The following is a 15,839-nucleotide window of genomic DNA, read 5'->3' on the forward strand; positions in this document are numbered from 1 at the left end:
CAGAGTTATTAACTCAAGATTGAGCATCCCAGTAGTTGCTTCTACATGAAACTTTTACTGTTTCAGTTCAATATGGATTAGGGAACCTGAACATGCAGACATGGGGGCCTGCTATGAGGAATGAGAAAGAGCAGGTCATACAGAGTGGGGAAGCAGTAACAGCAAAGGAGCAATGGATGAAGATAGCTGCTCTTGAATCATTTCAGTCTCCATCTTAAAGCCAGTCATGGTGTTCTTTTTTTCTCCATCTTGTAGCACATACCCTGACCCCAAAAGATAAATAGGAAGAGGCAGATATATTTCCTCCTCTCACATCTGTCCATTCCGCCACTCGTATTTGCTCTACTGTCCCTCAAGGCACAGAGATGAAGGATATATCAAGGCATGCCAGGCGTCTTCAAAGATATTTAAGTTTTCCTCAGATTCACCTTGTTGCACATTTGGGCAACAGAACCAGAGGACATAATTAACTGAAAAGGAAAAAAGTGTCTGTTAACAGCTTAACCCATAACAAGAGCTACTCAACCATCAGCTAAAAAACTATCAATGCCTCTATAATTATACCTATAAATACAGTGCAGCCAGAGAGAGAGGTCTTTGTGCAGAAAGATGAACACAATTCCAATCCGTATCACCTTTTTATTGGTAAAAGGACAGATCTTGAGAGTGGTGAAAAAAACACATTTCACAAGGAGAATAGGATGTAGCTTCTACTGGTCTTTTAATTCTTTCAGTCTTCTGATCGCAGATTTGACTGTCACTGCAGAGGTGGTACTGAAAGAAGAAGCAGAGTCAGTTGCACGCTGCAGTAGAAGTACATCTCACCCCAGCTTTGTTTTTTTAAGACAAAACAACACTATTCCTTTCAAATAGTTATTGGTCGATTGCATTGTCAACAATGCGCTAATTCCACTTTGATTGTCATGACAAAGCGTAGGCCCATGTCTAAGGAAGCACACACAATTTTACAAAGTACATGTGAACCCAAGTAATGGCATCGTGCATTGACTGAACGCACAGGGACGTGGGCTCCAATCCCTAGCCACAGGAAGGCATTTCAACCAGTGAAAACAGACAAGAAATTCAAAAATCTGTGGTACTGAAATACACACTCAAAAGGTGCATATGGACTTAATACTGCAGCTACTTTAAAGAGGAATATACAACCCCAATCACCTATAAAGCTTGATGTCCAAATTCCACATGAAATAAAACCAGTTCCAGTCTATCCATTTCACTTCTTTCTTATGAGGACACTATGTATGGGCATTAGCCCATAATAAGTGGATTATTTTTTTTTAAAAAAAACTAGATTTGAGGGGAGGGAGAGTAAAGAAAGGGAATAAGCAAAGGTATCCTCACAAAGTTAGTGATTCAATGGTTTTAACAGAAAGAAAATAAAATAAAACTTATATGCAGCCAAAAGAATCAGAAGGAAAAATAAACACCAGGTTAAGAGGCTTAATTTCTTAGAAGCTGTCAGAACTCTTTAAGAATAGGCTGCATAGGTGTGTGATGACATCTATCTAGCTCGTTATGCCCCGAGATGGCTGGACAGGCCAGCCATCCTTTCTGCTCCTTCTCTTCCAGCGTCACCAAAAAAACAGCTCAAGCATACTACCTTGTAGAAGTGAAAGCTGTCAATTCTCCAGTAAAAAAATGCTACTATGATCAAGGCATAAGAGAGACTGCTTAGGTATTAACATTTGTTTCACCATTTGCAGATGCTTGGATATCTTTAGTTGAAGTTCTGGAGAAGATCTGGAACTTGCATTTTAAGTAAACTAACTGCTCCGATAAGGCCCTGAGAGGCAACAGTACTTTGGAGGGACCCACGAAAACCAGAAATATGAAATGCAATTTCACAGAAGGCGGACAATCGATACTGGCAAAAATGTCAAGTACTTAAAATTCCAAACAAATTTTAACAACGCAGGAGAAAAAAACCCCACATAGGTCACTAACTCAGACAGAGAGATCTCCTTAATAGCTAGTGCATTAAGGAAATAAGTAAATAAATATCAGCTGCGTGAAAACAAAGAGGCTGTCACACTCCCTTACTTGTAAGTCCAGGCACCACCAGCAACTGTCTTCATGCAGGATCCACAATGCCAGATACCCACAGCCTTCCTCTTCATTTTGGTCTGCAATAAAAGAAAAACCCAGTAACTACGTATTCTCTGTCAGCTAGAAAAAAACCCAACAAAATATATACTCTACAATTACTTCAAAAACAAACGTCAGGTGGATTTCAGCATCACACCACAGCACTGACTATAAGCCTGGTGAGGGCATGCAAAGATGAATATTTTTATTTAGATCACTTACAACAGAAAAAAAAATCCTTCTGAAATATTTTTTTCATTCAGGTATTTCTAAACACACTATGAACAATTCAGCTCTTTCTGAGCAGAAAAGAATAGAGGAATTAAACTGCAAATAACATCAGGTGAGAATAGGAGTTATTACTACCAACTTAGCACCCATGTTATTAGTTCCACCTGGACATCCTCAAATTACTTTAAACTGGAATCCCTACAAAGGGTATCAAAAGAGCGAGTAGTAGGTATCAAATTCCTTCCACCTATGGAAGACTATTAAATTGCAAGGATGACAACGGGTTTGCCTATAATAGAGTTGCGCTACTGTTGAAAATGGGGTTATCAGGCCAACACGTTTCACACGAGATCTTCAATACAAAAAACAGGTAGAAAACTTTTTCAATTTCCAGTCACTTAGAAACACTTACATTAGAGGTATCAATAGAAATTACTTGGACAAGGAACAAGCTGATGGGCCTCTCAAACTGTGAATACTCAAATTCTAAGCTGAGTTTTGGTCACGTAGAAGACTAAATAAGTCTTATCAGTTGTTCCTCCCTATCCAGAGCTATACAGCACACTTATATAAGAGTTACAAACTGCAATCGTAAGTTTCAAGGAGGAAAAGCAAGCGCCCTACTCCCCCCAAGCAAGCTGTAAAGTTAATGGAGAAAAATCAAGCCATGTCTTAATCAGGATAGCAAGTATATTAATTTGTCATGTCTTTTTATCAGATACTAAAACGTACAGTCTGACATTTCTAACTCCTTTGTGTAATGAAAAATAATCTCAGCTTGTTTTCATTTAACTACCACAGACCGTGAATTCTGAAACGTCTGTTAAATTTTAAAAGGCAAGAGAGATTTTGACAGTAGACTAAATTTCAGGACAGACCAGTTAACGTCTCAAGAGCAGTCGAGCTATTATTACATTTCCAGTAGAAAAATTACTGAAGCAAAACCTGCGTTTCTAACGTCAACAGCAAAAGGCTGATTTTGGGGGGGGGGGGGGGCGGGGGGGAATGGACGAGGTCTCTCACCTTGCCGCAGAAAGAGCAGGTATACTTGGCATGCTGGCTAATTTCAATCTTCTTCACCATTTTCCTAAGGGACGCACCGTAGCGGGTACCGTATTTACCCACGATCCCAACCTTCTTGGTGCGCTTGGCCTGGTGGGAGACAAACCGCCGTCAGCCTGACCCAGACCGCCATGTCTCCGCCGGCCTCCCCGCGGGCAGGGCCCACACAGGCCCCCGCGCCCCGCAGCGCCGCCTCGGACCGGACCGGACGCCCCCCGCCGCTCCGCTCCGCCCCCGCGGCGCGGCGGCCCCGGGGCGGATGACAACGGATGAAGCCGCGGCGCCCCCGACACTACTCACCATCTTGCCGGCGGGCCGCTGGGCGGAGAGGGAAGGCGAGGCTGCGCATGCGCAGTATGAGCCGGCGCCGCCGGAAGGGCGGGGAAGGCAGCGGAACACAGAGAGGACGGGACTCGCAGCGGGTCGCTCTGTACTGTGGTGGTGCGCAGCTCTACGGTCGCTAGGGCTCTCCCCGCCCTTGCAGTGTCGCTGATCTCGCGAGTGGGGCTAAAACTTCCCCACCAAGGAGTGGCTTTTTTTTTTTTTTTGCGCCCTTAATTCTACAAGTTTGTCCCCCGATAACGGGGATACCTAAATCCTCCAAACTCACAAACTGAAATTTATCTGCTGCTTGGGAGGGAAGGAGGTGTCACTCAGAAAATACTGTGCATCCGTGCGGGGACCCTGCAAACACTCAAGCAGTAAAACTGATGCATATCGGCCCCAGTTTTACTGGATTGGGCATTTAGCCAGAGAATACAGATTTCTGATTTTCCATCTAAGGAAATTATAAAAGGAAAAGAGATAGAGCAGTTACATTCAGTCTTTTTTCTTCAAAAACAACAAAAAAACCCAGTAGTAGGTAGAAGTTAGAATAAAAAAGGAACAGCGACCTCGACCAGAGCTTTAGAAGGAAAGAGAAAGAAAGAGAAAACATTGAGGATAAATTCTCAATCTTAAGACATACCAGCCCTCAAAACAAAGATTTTAAAGCACACAGATACATGGTAAGGTGCAACCTATCAAATTTCCTTGCTGGTCACCGAGTATCGAGCCAAACAGCCATAAAACCTCAGTGTGCCCCAGGTTCGGAAGTGGATTCCTGGGCCCAGACAGTACGCCACAGACATCCAAAAAAATGCTATCTGCCTTTATCATAAATACAAAAACACAGGGCCAGACACTGAAATAAAGCGCAGTCTGGGTGGCACAGCCCAGGGAAGGATTTCTCAGTCGCTCAGACCGAGCGGAGCAGGCGCACACAAGTGAAACACGCACCGACATCGCTGAGTTGCAATGCTCATAACAGGATTAACCACCCATTAACCTCCATTAAGAAATAATCTGGTTAGGCTGAGAGCTTTCTAATGCTCGAAACCAGCCGTAATTCATCATTTCCCACAGAGAGGGAGCAGAGGACTGCTGAGCCCACCTGGTGAAACCACCTCTAGGTGTTTCTTGCAGAGTAGCAACACTCACCTCCTTGTGCTGGAGGGTGGGGACAGGGACGCACATGCTGTGGCCCCCCCCCCCCTTCTGGGTCAGAGGTGGGGGGGAACCACGTCCTGCCGTCACAGCCACCGTGGAGACCCCCGTTTACGTGCCATCCAGGTAAGCCAGGTCCCTCACCCCAGCAGTTCCCACGGGGAGCCTGCAGAACAACGCACCTTTGCCAGGTCCAACCCCCTTCCTAATTTCCAACCTCTGCTTATTTATGACTTACTTATGACTAGCGTCTGCCCAGGGTCCTGGCACCACGTTAGCTTTTCTCTCTCTGGTGTTTTGCACTTTTGAGGTACAGATGGACAGATATCATCTCCCGTCTTGGCTCCTGCTTTGAGGGTTTGAATGCTTGCACTTAATTCTCTCTCGTGTGCTGCTCTGATCATTTCTGTAAGCCATTCTCCAGTTTGGGCAGTCTTTCTGGAGATGGTGGGCCAGGGCCGTGTTCCAGATGAGGGCTCAGCAGGGCTTTAGGCATTGGTATTTATATCTTCCTCTGTTGAGTGGAAATCTCTCTTCCGACACATCTTAGGACCATATCTGCCCTTTTCACATGCTCGTCATAATGACGACTCACAGGATAAATCTTCAAATACCAACATAGTAAACAAAAAAAGATCCTTTGGCTATTTGGTAAACAAGTCTGTCAGCTAAGACATCCAGGACAGAGAATCTACTGGTATTCTCCAGTCTATATCTACAAAATTAGTTTTCTGTGTGAATACAGTGACTTGTCTATAACACTGGTAGACAAAGGGTACGACAGCTCTGCCCATAACCAAATCCAGCCCTCTCAGACTACAGCCATCTCCCAGCACTACCACAATAAAAGCATATCCCCAAGTGACTGTGAAGACAGGATGAATGTAGACAGGCCAGCACAGTTTCAACATCCCTGTCTTGTCAGTTTGCCACCTTGAAGTCTTCTGCATGTGCCAGACTGGCCAGCTGTACATACTGCAGCAGTAGCTCAAACTGCTCCATTTCATTGCTGAGGTTCTGTTACCTGTTTTTTCCGGTTGGGCATCCTTCCTAAAAACGTGTCGTCCTATTAAGTGGGTGAGAATACAGATATATGCGTACAAGGAAGTAAATAGTCTTGGCAAGATGCTCCGAGACCCAAGCTCAGTTCCAGAACAGTAGTAAAACGGCTGCAGTTCTGAGTTCTTCCAAATTCAAACACACATAGGATACTCAATGTTGTTGTTGCCCTAACAGCGTTTCTCATATAGCAGGGCGATCGACGTATTTACTGTCCTTTTTCACTTATATTGTGACAGCATCAAGATAGCCTAATGCACTAGATCACGTAGGAGACGGCTTTGCCTTAAAGAGCTCCCAAAACATACAGAATAACAAAATAAGATGAAAGAACTCCAAAAGACATCCTCTTTAAGAGCTGAAGAACGGAGGCCCAGAAGAAACCACAGGTGTCAAGAACTTTCCACAGGTCCTTCTATTGACTTCACTGGGCTTTCGACAATGCTGAGAAGTTATGGCTATACTGTCTTTGATGGGCAGGTGTAGGAGGCCCCAGGAGCGTTGCATGTTCCTGAGTCTGCACGTGGGCCTTGCTGGCAACCTGCAGACTGCCGCGTACAACTTCTCATCAGCAAGCCTTGGAGATCCTATGTGAGCCTGCTGGCTGCATCCCAACCACCTCCTCATCATACTAATGAAAGACTAATAGCATAATTGGGCTAAGGAAGGCACGCAGAATCTTTCCAGTCCCTTGATGTAACGACTAAAAGCACTCCTCTGCAAGAGATTCTTTCTTCCTTTTTAATCTAGCAAACATAAAGTGCATCTCAAGTGTATTTGAAGAGCCTTTGTAACTATGAAGCAATCAAGCTGAGATTTTATGGGTCATTATCAAAGAGGTACACCTAGCATTCTTCTAACAGGGCTGGGATTTATCAATATATGGGTAAGACAAATTGAGTTTATGAGAAGCAGAATTCTCCAAGGGTACTTTCAGCAGATTTCAGAAAAAATACTATTTTGCTGTAGCTTTACAAGGAGGAAGAGAATTTTTCCTATAGAAGATGACAATACCGGCACACAAATAAGGTCTTCCTTTTCTTTTTTCCAGTAGGCAGATGGCAACATTTCTCACCCCTAACTCAGAACAACCTTCCCTGAAAGGAAAGGTCACGTGTCCTAGAAACAGATTAAATACTTCATGCTCAAGAAAAAAGCCATTTAGAAACAAAGCATGCATTTATCTCCTGGCCAGTTGTTGGAGCAAGAGAAACGACGTTTAGCTTTAACTCTGAAACCCAGAAACAAAGCATTTCCCTCAATCGCCCAGTCACACATTCCTTGCTCCTACTCTTTCTTCACTTGTACACACATCAAAGCACCTTTCGTACAGTCATGAATGAACTGCAACAGTCTCTACCAGCACAACTGCACGCACAGCCTGTAGGGCATTTCCATGACTACACTTGCTGTAAATGGGGTAATCAAACCCTTTAATGCAGGAAGAAATATCCCACTTATTATCAGGTTGATCTTGTAGCACGGACCTTATGCTCCTCTATAGTAAAAGAGCAGGCTTTCTGCTGGTATCTGGTAGCTGCCCACAATCAAGTAACCTACCTACCCAGTATGTTAGCTCCTGGCATCCAGAAGCTAGATGTAAGCCTTGAGCTTTGCCTCCCCCCTCCCTCCCTGCTCTCTCCAAAGATTATGGCCATCAAATATAGATAACTGGAACCTCCATGAAATTATACCTTCTCCCCTACTCCCTTGTAGCATTTGCTGACGCTAGCCCATTACCAAGTATCATCCAGGACTAAGACCAGAAGGGGGAAAGGCATGAATTTGGGATCACGTTACACTGCACTGGCAACAGTACACAAGAAATGAAAGATGACTGCGCAGAGATACCTCAAAAGATTAGCCATGATACACAGAGCCATTTGTCTTTACATCAATAGTGGCCTGTAGAAGTTCTGCAGAGGCATCACTGCGGTAAGACGGAATCAGGCTACTCACAAGGGACTGGGATTTTGTCACGGAAACTCCTGAAAGGAATGAGAGGGGCTCAGAGTTCAGGTCTCCCAATTCACAGCACTGACAATGCTGTGAACAACGAAGACTATAGGAAAATCAAACAAGCATTGGAATCACTGTATCAAGCAACAGCGCTGCTTCTAGCACTCTCAGCATAGCCAGCACAGATACGTAAACGGAGTGAATAACAGGTCCTCAGCTACCAGCCTACATGTCATATGGAAGTAGGTGGTGATTCACCTATAAGCAAACATCACAGGAGCTTCCCTTTTGAAGGCTGACGCATTTTAGAAGGCCCAAAAGGAAATGTCCCCAAAGAGACCAATCCTGTAGTCACTGTATACGTTTAAGATAAACATTAGTATGTATTTCTCAAGCTTATGGTCCAATAGGGAGATGAAATTCTAAAATAGAAAAAGCACCAAAAGCTTGGGAGCTATGAGTTAAAACAACTTTTTAATGTAAGCAGCTTCATTCAGAATCGTTCAGAATCATTTTTTTTCTGGTCTTACAAAAAGAGAAAAGTCTGCACACATCCCCCTCTCCTCACTCATCTGTGAAAGTCAGTCTTGAATCTTAAAGAAAGGAAACGTGTGCACACACACACACACACACACCCCTGGGCAGTCAAGTTTAATCACTAGCAGTCAGCCCAGCCTTCACCCTCCCCACAAGCAAGAAGCACATGCCATAGAGCAGATTTGTGGGATAAGATTTAGCAGATAAGGCCAGAGGTCAGCATGCCTGGGAGGATGTGTGCCTAACTGGCCATACACACCTGCTGTTAGACAGCTCAGCAACTTGGCTCCAAGGTACTGACTGCCCTGCACACACAAAGGTCTGGGGCTCTCCCTCCTCCCTCCGCCTTCACAAAACATCAAGATTTGTCGGGACCCAGATTTCTTTTCTCCTCACTGTCAAAATAAACACCGGATAGCCAGTTTGTGAGTAACCCAAACAAGGGCCAAATTTTGCCAAAAACCAACTCCTATAAATAAAAACAAAAATTCTTTGAGACTACAGCAGCCCTCTGCAGAGAGCTTGGATTCCTCAGAGCACTCTACAGCTGCCGAGACATTAGTCTTCGCAATAGCTGTGTCATGCGGATGAACATTATCTATTTGCTTTTTAAACAAAACAACTGTGGAAGCTGAGGTGTTGAAACAAAGCAGCGTGATACTTGCCCATGGCCCCTCAGTCACCAGCAAAACCAGGACTGCAAACCTGCAGGCTGCAAGCCCCACGTTCATCTGTCATGCTGTCAGGCTGCCTTCTCTCCTAATCCTTTGAAGTGAAACACACTAGAGATACAGGAAAACCCACCCAAAGTCATTTTATTTCCGTAAACTCAAAAACAATGCATTGATTCCCTTGGCTGTTTTTAAATAAAAATCTCTTAGCCACCTTTTCTTTTGTTGCCACCATTAAACTTTAAAAAACTCCTCAATACGCCGTTTTTTAGGGGGACTCACTGAGCATCTCTCTCCTTCCATATCCTGCAAGGCACTTTCAGGATCAATGTCACAGCAGGCATTAGCTGCCTCAAAGAGTAAAACTTCATCAGTGTCATCTCTGTTCTTAGAGAAAGTCCTCTGGAAAAGGTCATAGATGGTCTTCTGCTTTGGATCTGACTGAGAAATTAGAATAGACAGAATATCCATATGCACTGTCAAATAAAAACATAGCAAGTGACAATAACACAGCATTCCCACTTTCCTAGCCCCTTTCCAGCTTCGCTAGCCAACAGACAATTCAAGTCCAGAGGTGATACGGCTACGCTTGGGTGCTGGGATGCAGGACGAATTCAGTCTTGGCTGAGTCTGAACCCTATACAAAATCGCATGCCATTACCTTCCTGCCAGCAAAGGGTAGATATGCAAAATACCATGGCATCTTCAAAGAGAAGGAAAGAGTCTGTAGAAGGCACCTTCTCTGTATAAACTTCTGCAACAATCCCCCCCATCAGAGATGTGATCACCGGCAGCAGGGCTTACTCCCTCAGGGTACAGAGTAGAGATCCTCTTTCCCCCCAAAAACCTACTTGGGAGAGCTGCAGGCAGCCAGAGATCCCTACAGGAAGGCCTCACTGCCAGGGGTCGTACCCGGTCGTGCCCTGCCAGATCTTTGTAGGAAGAAGAGGGGCTTTGACAGTAAAAGTAATACAGCCCACAGTTACATTAACAGCACGAGATCTGCAGATCCAGAGAGGGACCCCATATTGCTCTAAAATGCCTACACCCACACCATCCTTTCCTCCCATCGTTCTCATCTGTGCAGAGCAAATGCCATAGACTCTGATGAGGGAGAGCGCTGCTGCAGAGGCTCTCATATCTCCTTCCCCACAGCAGGGTTGGAAACAGTTTGGAGAGTCTAAGTCAAAGTATGGATCCAGGAAGGAGTTGTAGAATCTGGTCTGTGGCATTTAAGGCAGAAAGGTGTCAGGTCAGCCTGCCAATCACCTGTCAATCTAGATGTACACAAGCCAAAGCCCGTTCAGCCCCTCCCAGAGAAGAGACTCCCAGAAAGAACTGATGTTCTTTCAGGAGTTTTTTCAATTACCTTAGGGTAGTAGTCAGTAGGTTCAGCCGTTTCAGAGAAATTGGCTTCAGAAAGACCAGCTTCACCCAGCACTTTTATTTTCTCTTGAATCATTGGCCTAGGAGTGATAAATGCAGGTGTTACTAGAAGAATGAAAATATCATGCAAGATACCATGATCCAAGCAGAGGGTCCCTGTGTCATTTACTATGAGCAGATAAAGAAAGATACGATAGGGGTATAAAAGATAACTTTTCTGCAAGTGCTTGTTAGCCCCTTACCCTGTCCTGATCTTGTTTATGATGATCGTACTGCCCTAGCATATCGATCAATCCAATAAGCAACAAACAAGAAGAGAACGTGATTTCAGGCTATAAGTATTTGGGGGGGGGGGGGGGGAGGATACATGTTCAGGAAGAAAAGCAGTTGACTGTGGCAACACCGATGATAAAGTCAAAACAAGAGGATGCAGTTAAAGGGATTCTTTACAGGCAGTGTTCGGTCTCCAAGACAGGCAACAGTAATCTCTATCAACAGCCACACCAGCATTTCCAGGGTACCTCCCAATGTACTATGGGAAGAATCCAGCTCCAAGCCAGTGAAAGGATAACACTGGCCCAAAAGGCCTAGAGAGGTCCCAAACTCATCTCCAGACTGGACACTCTGAAAGGAGCAAAGGCCACAGCACAGAAGAACAATTAATACATTTGCCAAATAGCCTTGTCTTCTTGTTCTCTCTCTCCCCTTAAAAAAGGATGCCACTGTCCTTCTTTGAAAAGCCACATTTCCTTCCAGTTAAGCATTAACAACTGCACGGGCAGAATTTCACAAATAAAGGCAGAATTGTTGTCATTAACTTTTCGTGAAACGTGGGCAGTGCATCAGTCTCCAGATCTCTGCATTGTAGGGTTGTAATTATTTGCCATCATGATATTCTGGGAACTGCACAAGTTCACTCAGTTCATTCGTTCTTTTAAATGAGGTAATAAAAGCTGTAATTTTGGACTTTAAATGAACCAGCTGCCAGATAATTTCTTTTTAACATTTGCAGGTCAGTTCCCTTGCAGCATTAAGGATTCCCCAGATCATCCATTTCTCCAGGATGTCAGATGCCCTTGCTCCAGTGACTGCTGCACACTGACAGCCCCCACCACAACCCGTGAAGCTCAGACCACATTTCCCCAGAGGCAGGCCAGCAGCACTTCTTGAACTCATTCGAAGGGCTCACCGAGGAGCAAGAGGAAAGCAGCAGTGCAGCCCTCTGCAGCTCCCTGCCTAAGAACTTGGCAGCCAGATTGCTGTTCAGACCTGATCCACAATACATTAAACGATCTCCAGCCCCTTTTGCCTTCGCTGGAAAGTACTCACAGTACCCCAGCATACAAATGCTCTGGGCTATATCTAAGACACTTCCTTCTCTTTACTCAGAACCTGTGAAGGTTCATTAACTCTCCCAAAATTTTTCAACAGCCCTTTCTTTGTCCTGCCCATCACCCACTTAGTTATGTCCACTGTGGCCAGGCCATGTTACCAGCTCACAGCAGCCCTAGGTGACAATTACTGTTTCTCCCCTCACAGAGTTGAAAACCAGTGCTGACATTAAGCAACCTAAGTCACATATGTGACAAACAGTGAAAACAGGGAGGAGAACCAGAAGGGGCTCTCTCCGCTTCCTACCATAAGAAGTCATCTGCTGTGCCTTTAGCCACCAGGTAGTGAACATTAACAGAGCCAGTCTGTCCAATTCGATGTGCCCGATCTTCTGCTTGGATCAAAATCTTTATGTAAAAAGACGACAAAGAAAATGAAGTGAGAACTTCAACATATAAGGAATAACATAAGAACCAGAGAACCGGGAGCTCTCCTTTCTTGTGCTTAGTGACTATTTCTTGTCTGGATCCTGCTAACACCTAGAACCGCCAACACAGACTAAGCCAAGCAGCTACTCAGTGCGGCAGTCCCCCTAAAAGGTACTGAGCACTTCCCACAAGCTGCTTTAAACCCTCCTCCTCACTATAGTCAGCAGGACTTAAGTAATTCAGGGAATGAGGCTCCTGATGTAGGACTCACCCCCAGGAGACTGCGGAGTAACATAAGATTATGCAGAGATACTTGAACTCTCTTGAACATGGAGCGCTGCCTCCACAAGCTGACTGCCAAGGGCTGTCCACAAGCTGCATTCACTCACAGAGCCCTTGTCCCTAGGTGTTTGCTGCCAGGTGTAAAGACAGACATGTGTGGCTGCAATTAAGGCAAACTGATAACTAAGCCAGGGAAAATCTATGCTCCCCCTGCTTACGGAGAAAAGCAAAGGGTCAGTATTGATGATGGGCCTTTTCAGGTCTTGGCTAGGCAGGAGGAGCTAACAACAGCTCTGCCAAGTTAAGAAGCAGGAATCTGTTTCCCTTTTAGGTCATCCTTTCCAGCCAGTGAGCTGTTTAACTAGCCTCACTGGTTCTAGCACAGGAAGCCGGGTGTGCACAGACAAGTATTAGGGAAAGAAAGAGAAAACCCTAGAGGAAAAACCCTGCCCACCACATCTCCTCCCCAGGCTCCAACATTTCTGCTCAGCAGGCAGCATCTAGTCCATCTTCCCTCCAGAAACCGTACCCCTGGATTCCAGAAGAGCTCTGCAAACACCACCAGGTCTGCAGCAGACAACGTCAGGCCCATGTTTGCAGCAGTGAGGGACAGGACAGCCACAATCTGCTTCTCTGAGAACTGGAACTTCTGGCACAGAGACTGCCGCTCAGCTGAAGGTGTAGAGCCATCAACACGAATGTATTCAACACGCTGAGAAAAAGGCAGAGGAGGAAGACACTTAGCTGCCTTGTATCCCCTTTCCCTTGTCCTTGTCTCCTGCTTCCATGTTCTAGAGAAATTTTGCTTCCCTTCCCCATACCAGGGCTAGCAAAGTTAAACAAAAAAAAAAAAAAACCTCAAATCATTGCCTTATTAATACCTTTCCCTATTTTTGAAGTGCAGGCACTGTAGCTCAGCACTTACTGGTACCTCACCTCTGTTCACAATGTATGACTTGCTTCTGTGCTTCACTGCTCCTCCACCAGACTTGAGTAACAAAAAGAACAGCAACAAGCTGGCAACTCGGGTACAGTGAAAAGGGAACTGGTTTGCCACGAGCTGAACATTGCCCACTCACTGATGTTATACCTGCCATAACCTCTCCCAAGTCTTCTCCACTGTTTGCAGCGTGAGGACACGGGATCTTACAAATCTTAGTTGAACCCTCAGGAGAGATGCAAAAAAACTGGATGATGCAGGACCATCACTCTCCACTGTCCAACCTCTTTATGTTTAAAGGGCAAATAAATCAGATGAGATAAGCAGGGAAACTCCCACCTAGACCTATAATCCCAGAGAAATCATCTCTCAGATCTACGCAGTCCTCCTATGGTAGGCCAATTCAAAAATGTAAGAGCACCACAGAGTCAGAGAAAGGCAGCCTGGGCTTATGTTGTTGTTACCTTCTCCCTCTACTGAGCAAAGCCTGAGGAAGAACAGAAATGGCCATACATGGTAAAACTTTTCCAGACAGTCCACATGCTCCAAGCCAGATGATGCTAAGAACATTAAATACAGCAAAAGCCCTTCAGCTAATACAAAGTGCATCCCATGAGGCACTTTCACTCTGACAGCTCAGCTGCCCCAGTGAAGGGCACATTCAGAAGTGCAGCAAGTAGAAACCATCTCTGCCACTAACTTTCATAAACTAACTGACTGGCCATAACCCTCGGGAGCTCTTAAACAGCTTTAAAGTTGGAACAGTAATGAAGTTAATATGAGTCTCAGTCAAGCACTTACTTTCTTCTCCAGCTCTGCAACTATTGCATCCAGCACTATCTTGTGATGAGCAAACACCAGGAATTTATCTTTCCCACTCTCCAGTAACTCCAGGATATATTCTCTACATTAAAGAGGAGAAAAACCCAAAACTCTGAGTTACGTGCTGAGAGAATTCAGGCTTTGCCCACAGCAGATTTAAAAGTTACAGCTCATCCATGTACAAAAACTAGAAAACAGGTTAGCATAAAAAGCTGCGTTACTATGCAAATAGCAAACGAATCCTCTACAAATTAAAAGAATGACCGTCTGTAGGAAAATCCATTCCTTTTTCTGGACCACAGATACACAAATATAAATACAGGCAGTTGTCTATCACCAAGAACCATTTGATTATATCCTACTTGAAAAATGACTTCGTAGACCAATCCACTGGAAGTCACCTATACTAACTTAAAAACATAGACGAGTGAATAAGTTAGTTAACTCCTGCGTAGTAATCTGTAGGCAACTGCCCTTCCTATGTTTACTTAGAATTGCATTCATTTTAGAAGAAAAAGTCTCTAAACACATGGCGGCAGAGTATCCTGAAAGCTGCTTTCTTCAAATTGACAATTTACCACAGCCTAACAAGCTATATACATCAGCTCTTTCTAGAAACCATGCATATGCATATTAGCCAATGACAAATGAGAGGGAGCAAGACTCCTTTTAAATGCAGTTAAATAGGGTTAATTAAATCAAAACATTTGGCATTTGCCATAGACTAACAGTGTACATATAAATGGGTTCTGCAGTTCAGCCAATAGGCAGCAACTCATAAAGTAATCAGATTAACTATAAACTGGAGCCTGAAAAACACCTAAAAGCCTAAAATTTGTAACTAAGTATAGTGACACTCATCAGAGCAGATGATACAAATGTCATTTCTCTAGAACAGCCAAGCTGTTGCCAAAATCAGGATTACCAAGTTCTTTGCTAAATACAACACAGCTTAGGTCAGCAGCAACTGGCAGAAAACACCAAGTGGGATTTCCAGCACTATATTAAGATGGATCAGTGTTTTACAGCCAACTCTGTGAGTTCTGTAATGTTCAGATCCCAATTATGATAGTACCTTTTAACAAAGACAGCTGGGGGAAGAGGGGGACTGCTGGGTTTAAACCAAAACAAATATCAAAATGAACATTCAGTGTAGCAACTAGATGCCAAGACATTACAATTATTTAATATCTCATCCTCATACATCCATTTAACAAACGGCCAGTCGTTTCAGTGACTGTGCACAGCAGCCCTGTAAAAAAAACTGTCATCAAGGGCAAGGCATAGGAGGTGCTGACGATCACAGGACAGTAGTGATAGCTAGATGGCACTGTACATGATCAAGTTATAATAAATGATATTTTAAATGCTACTAAAACCCCAGAAATTAGTGGATTATCTCCTGTCTCAGTGTCTACAGAGTCAAGTAAACACCACTTCACAGTCTTATACTCAGTTCACACTTGCAACTGAATATAAAAGGAAGAAACTCTTTAACTGTTCACTGACATAAAAGGAAGAAACTCTTCTGAAGAAATG

The 15,839-nt window shown here is 44.3% G+C and overlaps 2 protein-coding genes across 11 annotated transcripts in view; both read right to left on the bottom strand.

Annotated features, from left to right (window-relative positions):
• Positions 1-619: 619 nt before the first annotated feature.
• Positions 620-4,219, bottom strand: RPL37A (ribosomal protein L37a). The gene is made up of 4 exons (XM_068948960.1): positions 3,700-4,219; positions 3,361-3,489; positions 2,062-2,144; positions 620-774 (listed from the first exon to the last, which is right to left on the bottom strand). Exons 1-4 carry the CDS (start codon positions 3,700-3,702, stop codon positions 711-713), a joined length of 279 nt encoding a protein of 92 aa, XP_068805061.1. The 5' UTR covers positions 3,703-4,219; the 3' UTR covers positions 620-710.
• A 4,138-nt stretch (positions 4,220-8,357) lies between these two features.
• The window catches only part of SMARCAL1 (SNF2 related chromatin remodeling annealing helicase 1), a 41,640-nt gene continuing 34,158 nt past the window's right edge, over positions 8,358-15,839 (bottom strand). For 7 of the 10 annotated variants that reach the window (XM_009689689.2, XM_009689684.2, XM_068948954.1 and 4 more), the window contains 5 exons: positions 14,280-14,382; positions 13,068-13,250; positions 12,135-12,235; positions 10,480-10,576; positions 8,358-9,551 (listed from right to left, as the gene is read on the bottom strand). In XM_009689689.2, coding sequence (XP_009687984.2) covers positions 9,345-9,551; positions 10,480-10,576; positions 12,135-12,235; positions 13,068-13,250; positions 14,280-14,382 — 691 coding nt within the window. In that variant the 3' untranslated portion in view covers positions 8,358-9,344. The remainder of the gene's footprint in view (positions 9,552-10,479; positions 10,577-12,134; positions 12,236-13,067; positions 13,251-14,279; positions 14,383-15,839) is intronic. The other 3 variants (XM_068948958.1, XM_068948957.1, XM_068948959.1) reach the window with 1 other exon arrangement.

This window comes from Struthio camelus, chromosome 6 (assembly GCF_040807025.1).
Source record: "Struthio camelus isolate bStrCam1 chromosome 6, bStrCam1.hap1, whole genome shotgun sequence".
Lineage (NCBI taxonomy): Eukaryota > Metazoa > Chordata > Aves > Struthioniformes > Struthionidae > Struthio > Struthio camelus.

What these genes read in the sequence shown, in the direction of transcription:
- RPL37A (XM_068948960.1), bottom strand. An exon ending in CCTGCTCTTTCTGCGGCAAG is followed by an intron (nt 2,145 to 3,360) that starts GTGAGAGACCTC and finishes CTTTTATTGCAG; the next exon opens with ACCAAAATGAAGAGGAAGGC. An exon ending in GGTGGTGCCTGGACTTACAA is followed by an intron (nt 775 to 2,061) that starts GTAAGGGAGTGT and finishes TTCTTCTTTCAG; the next exon opens with TACCACCTCTGCAGTGACAG.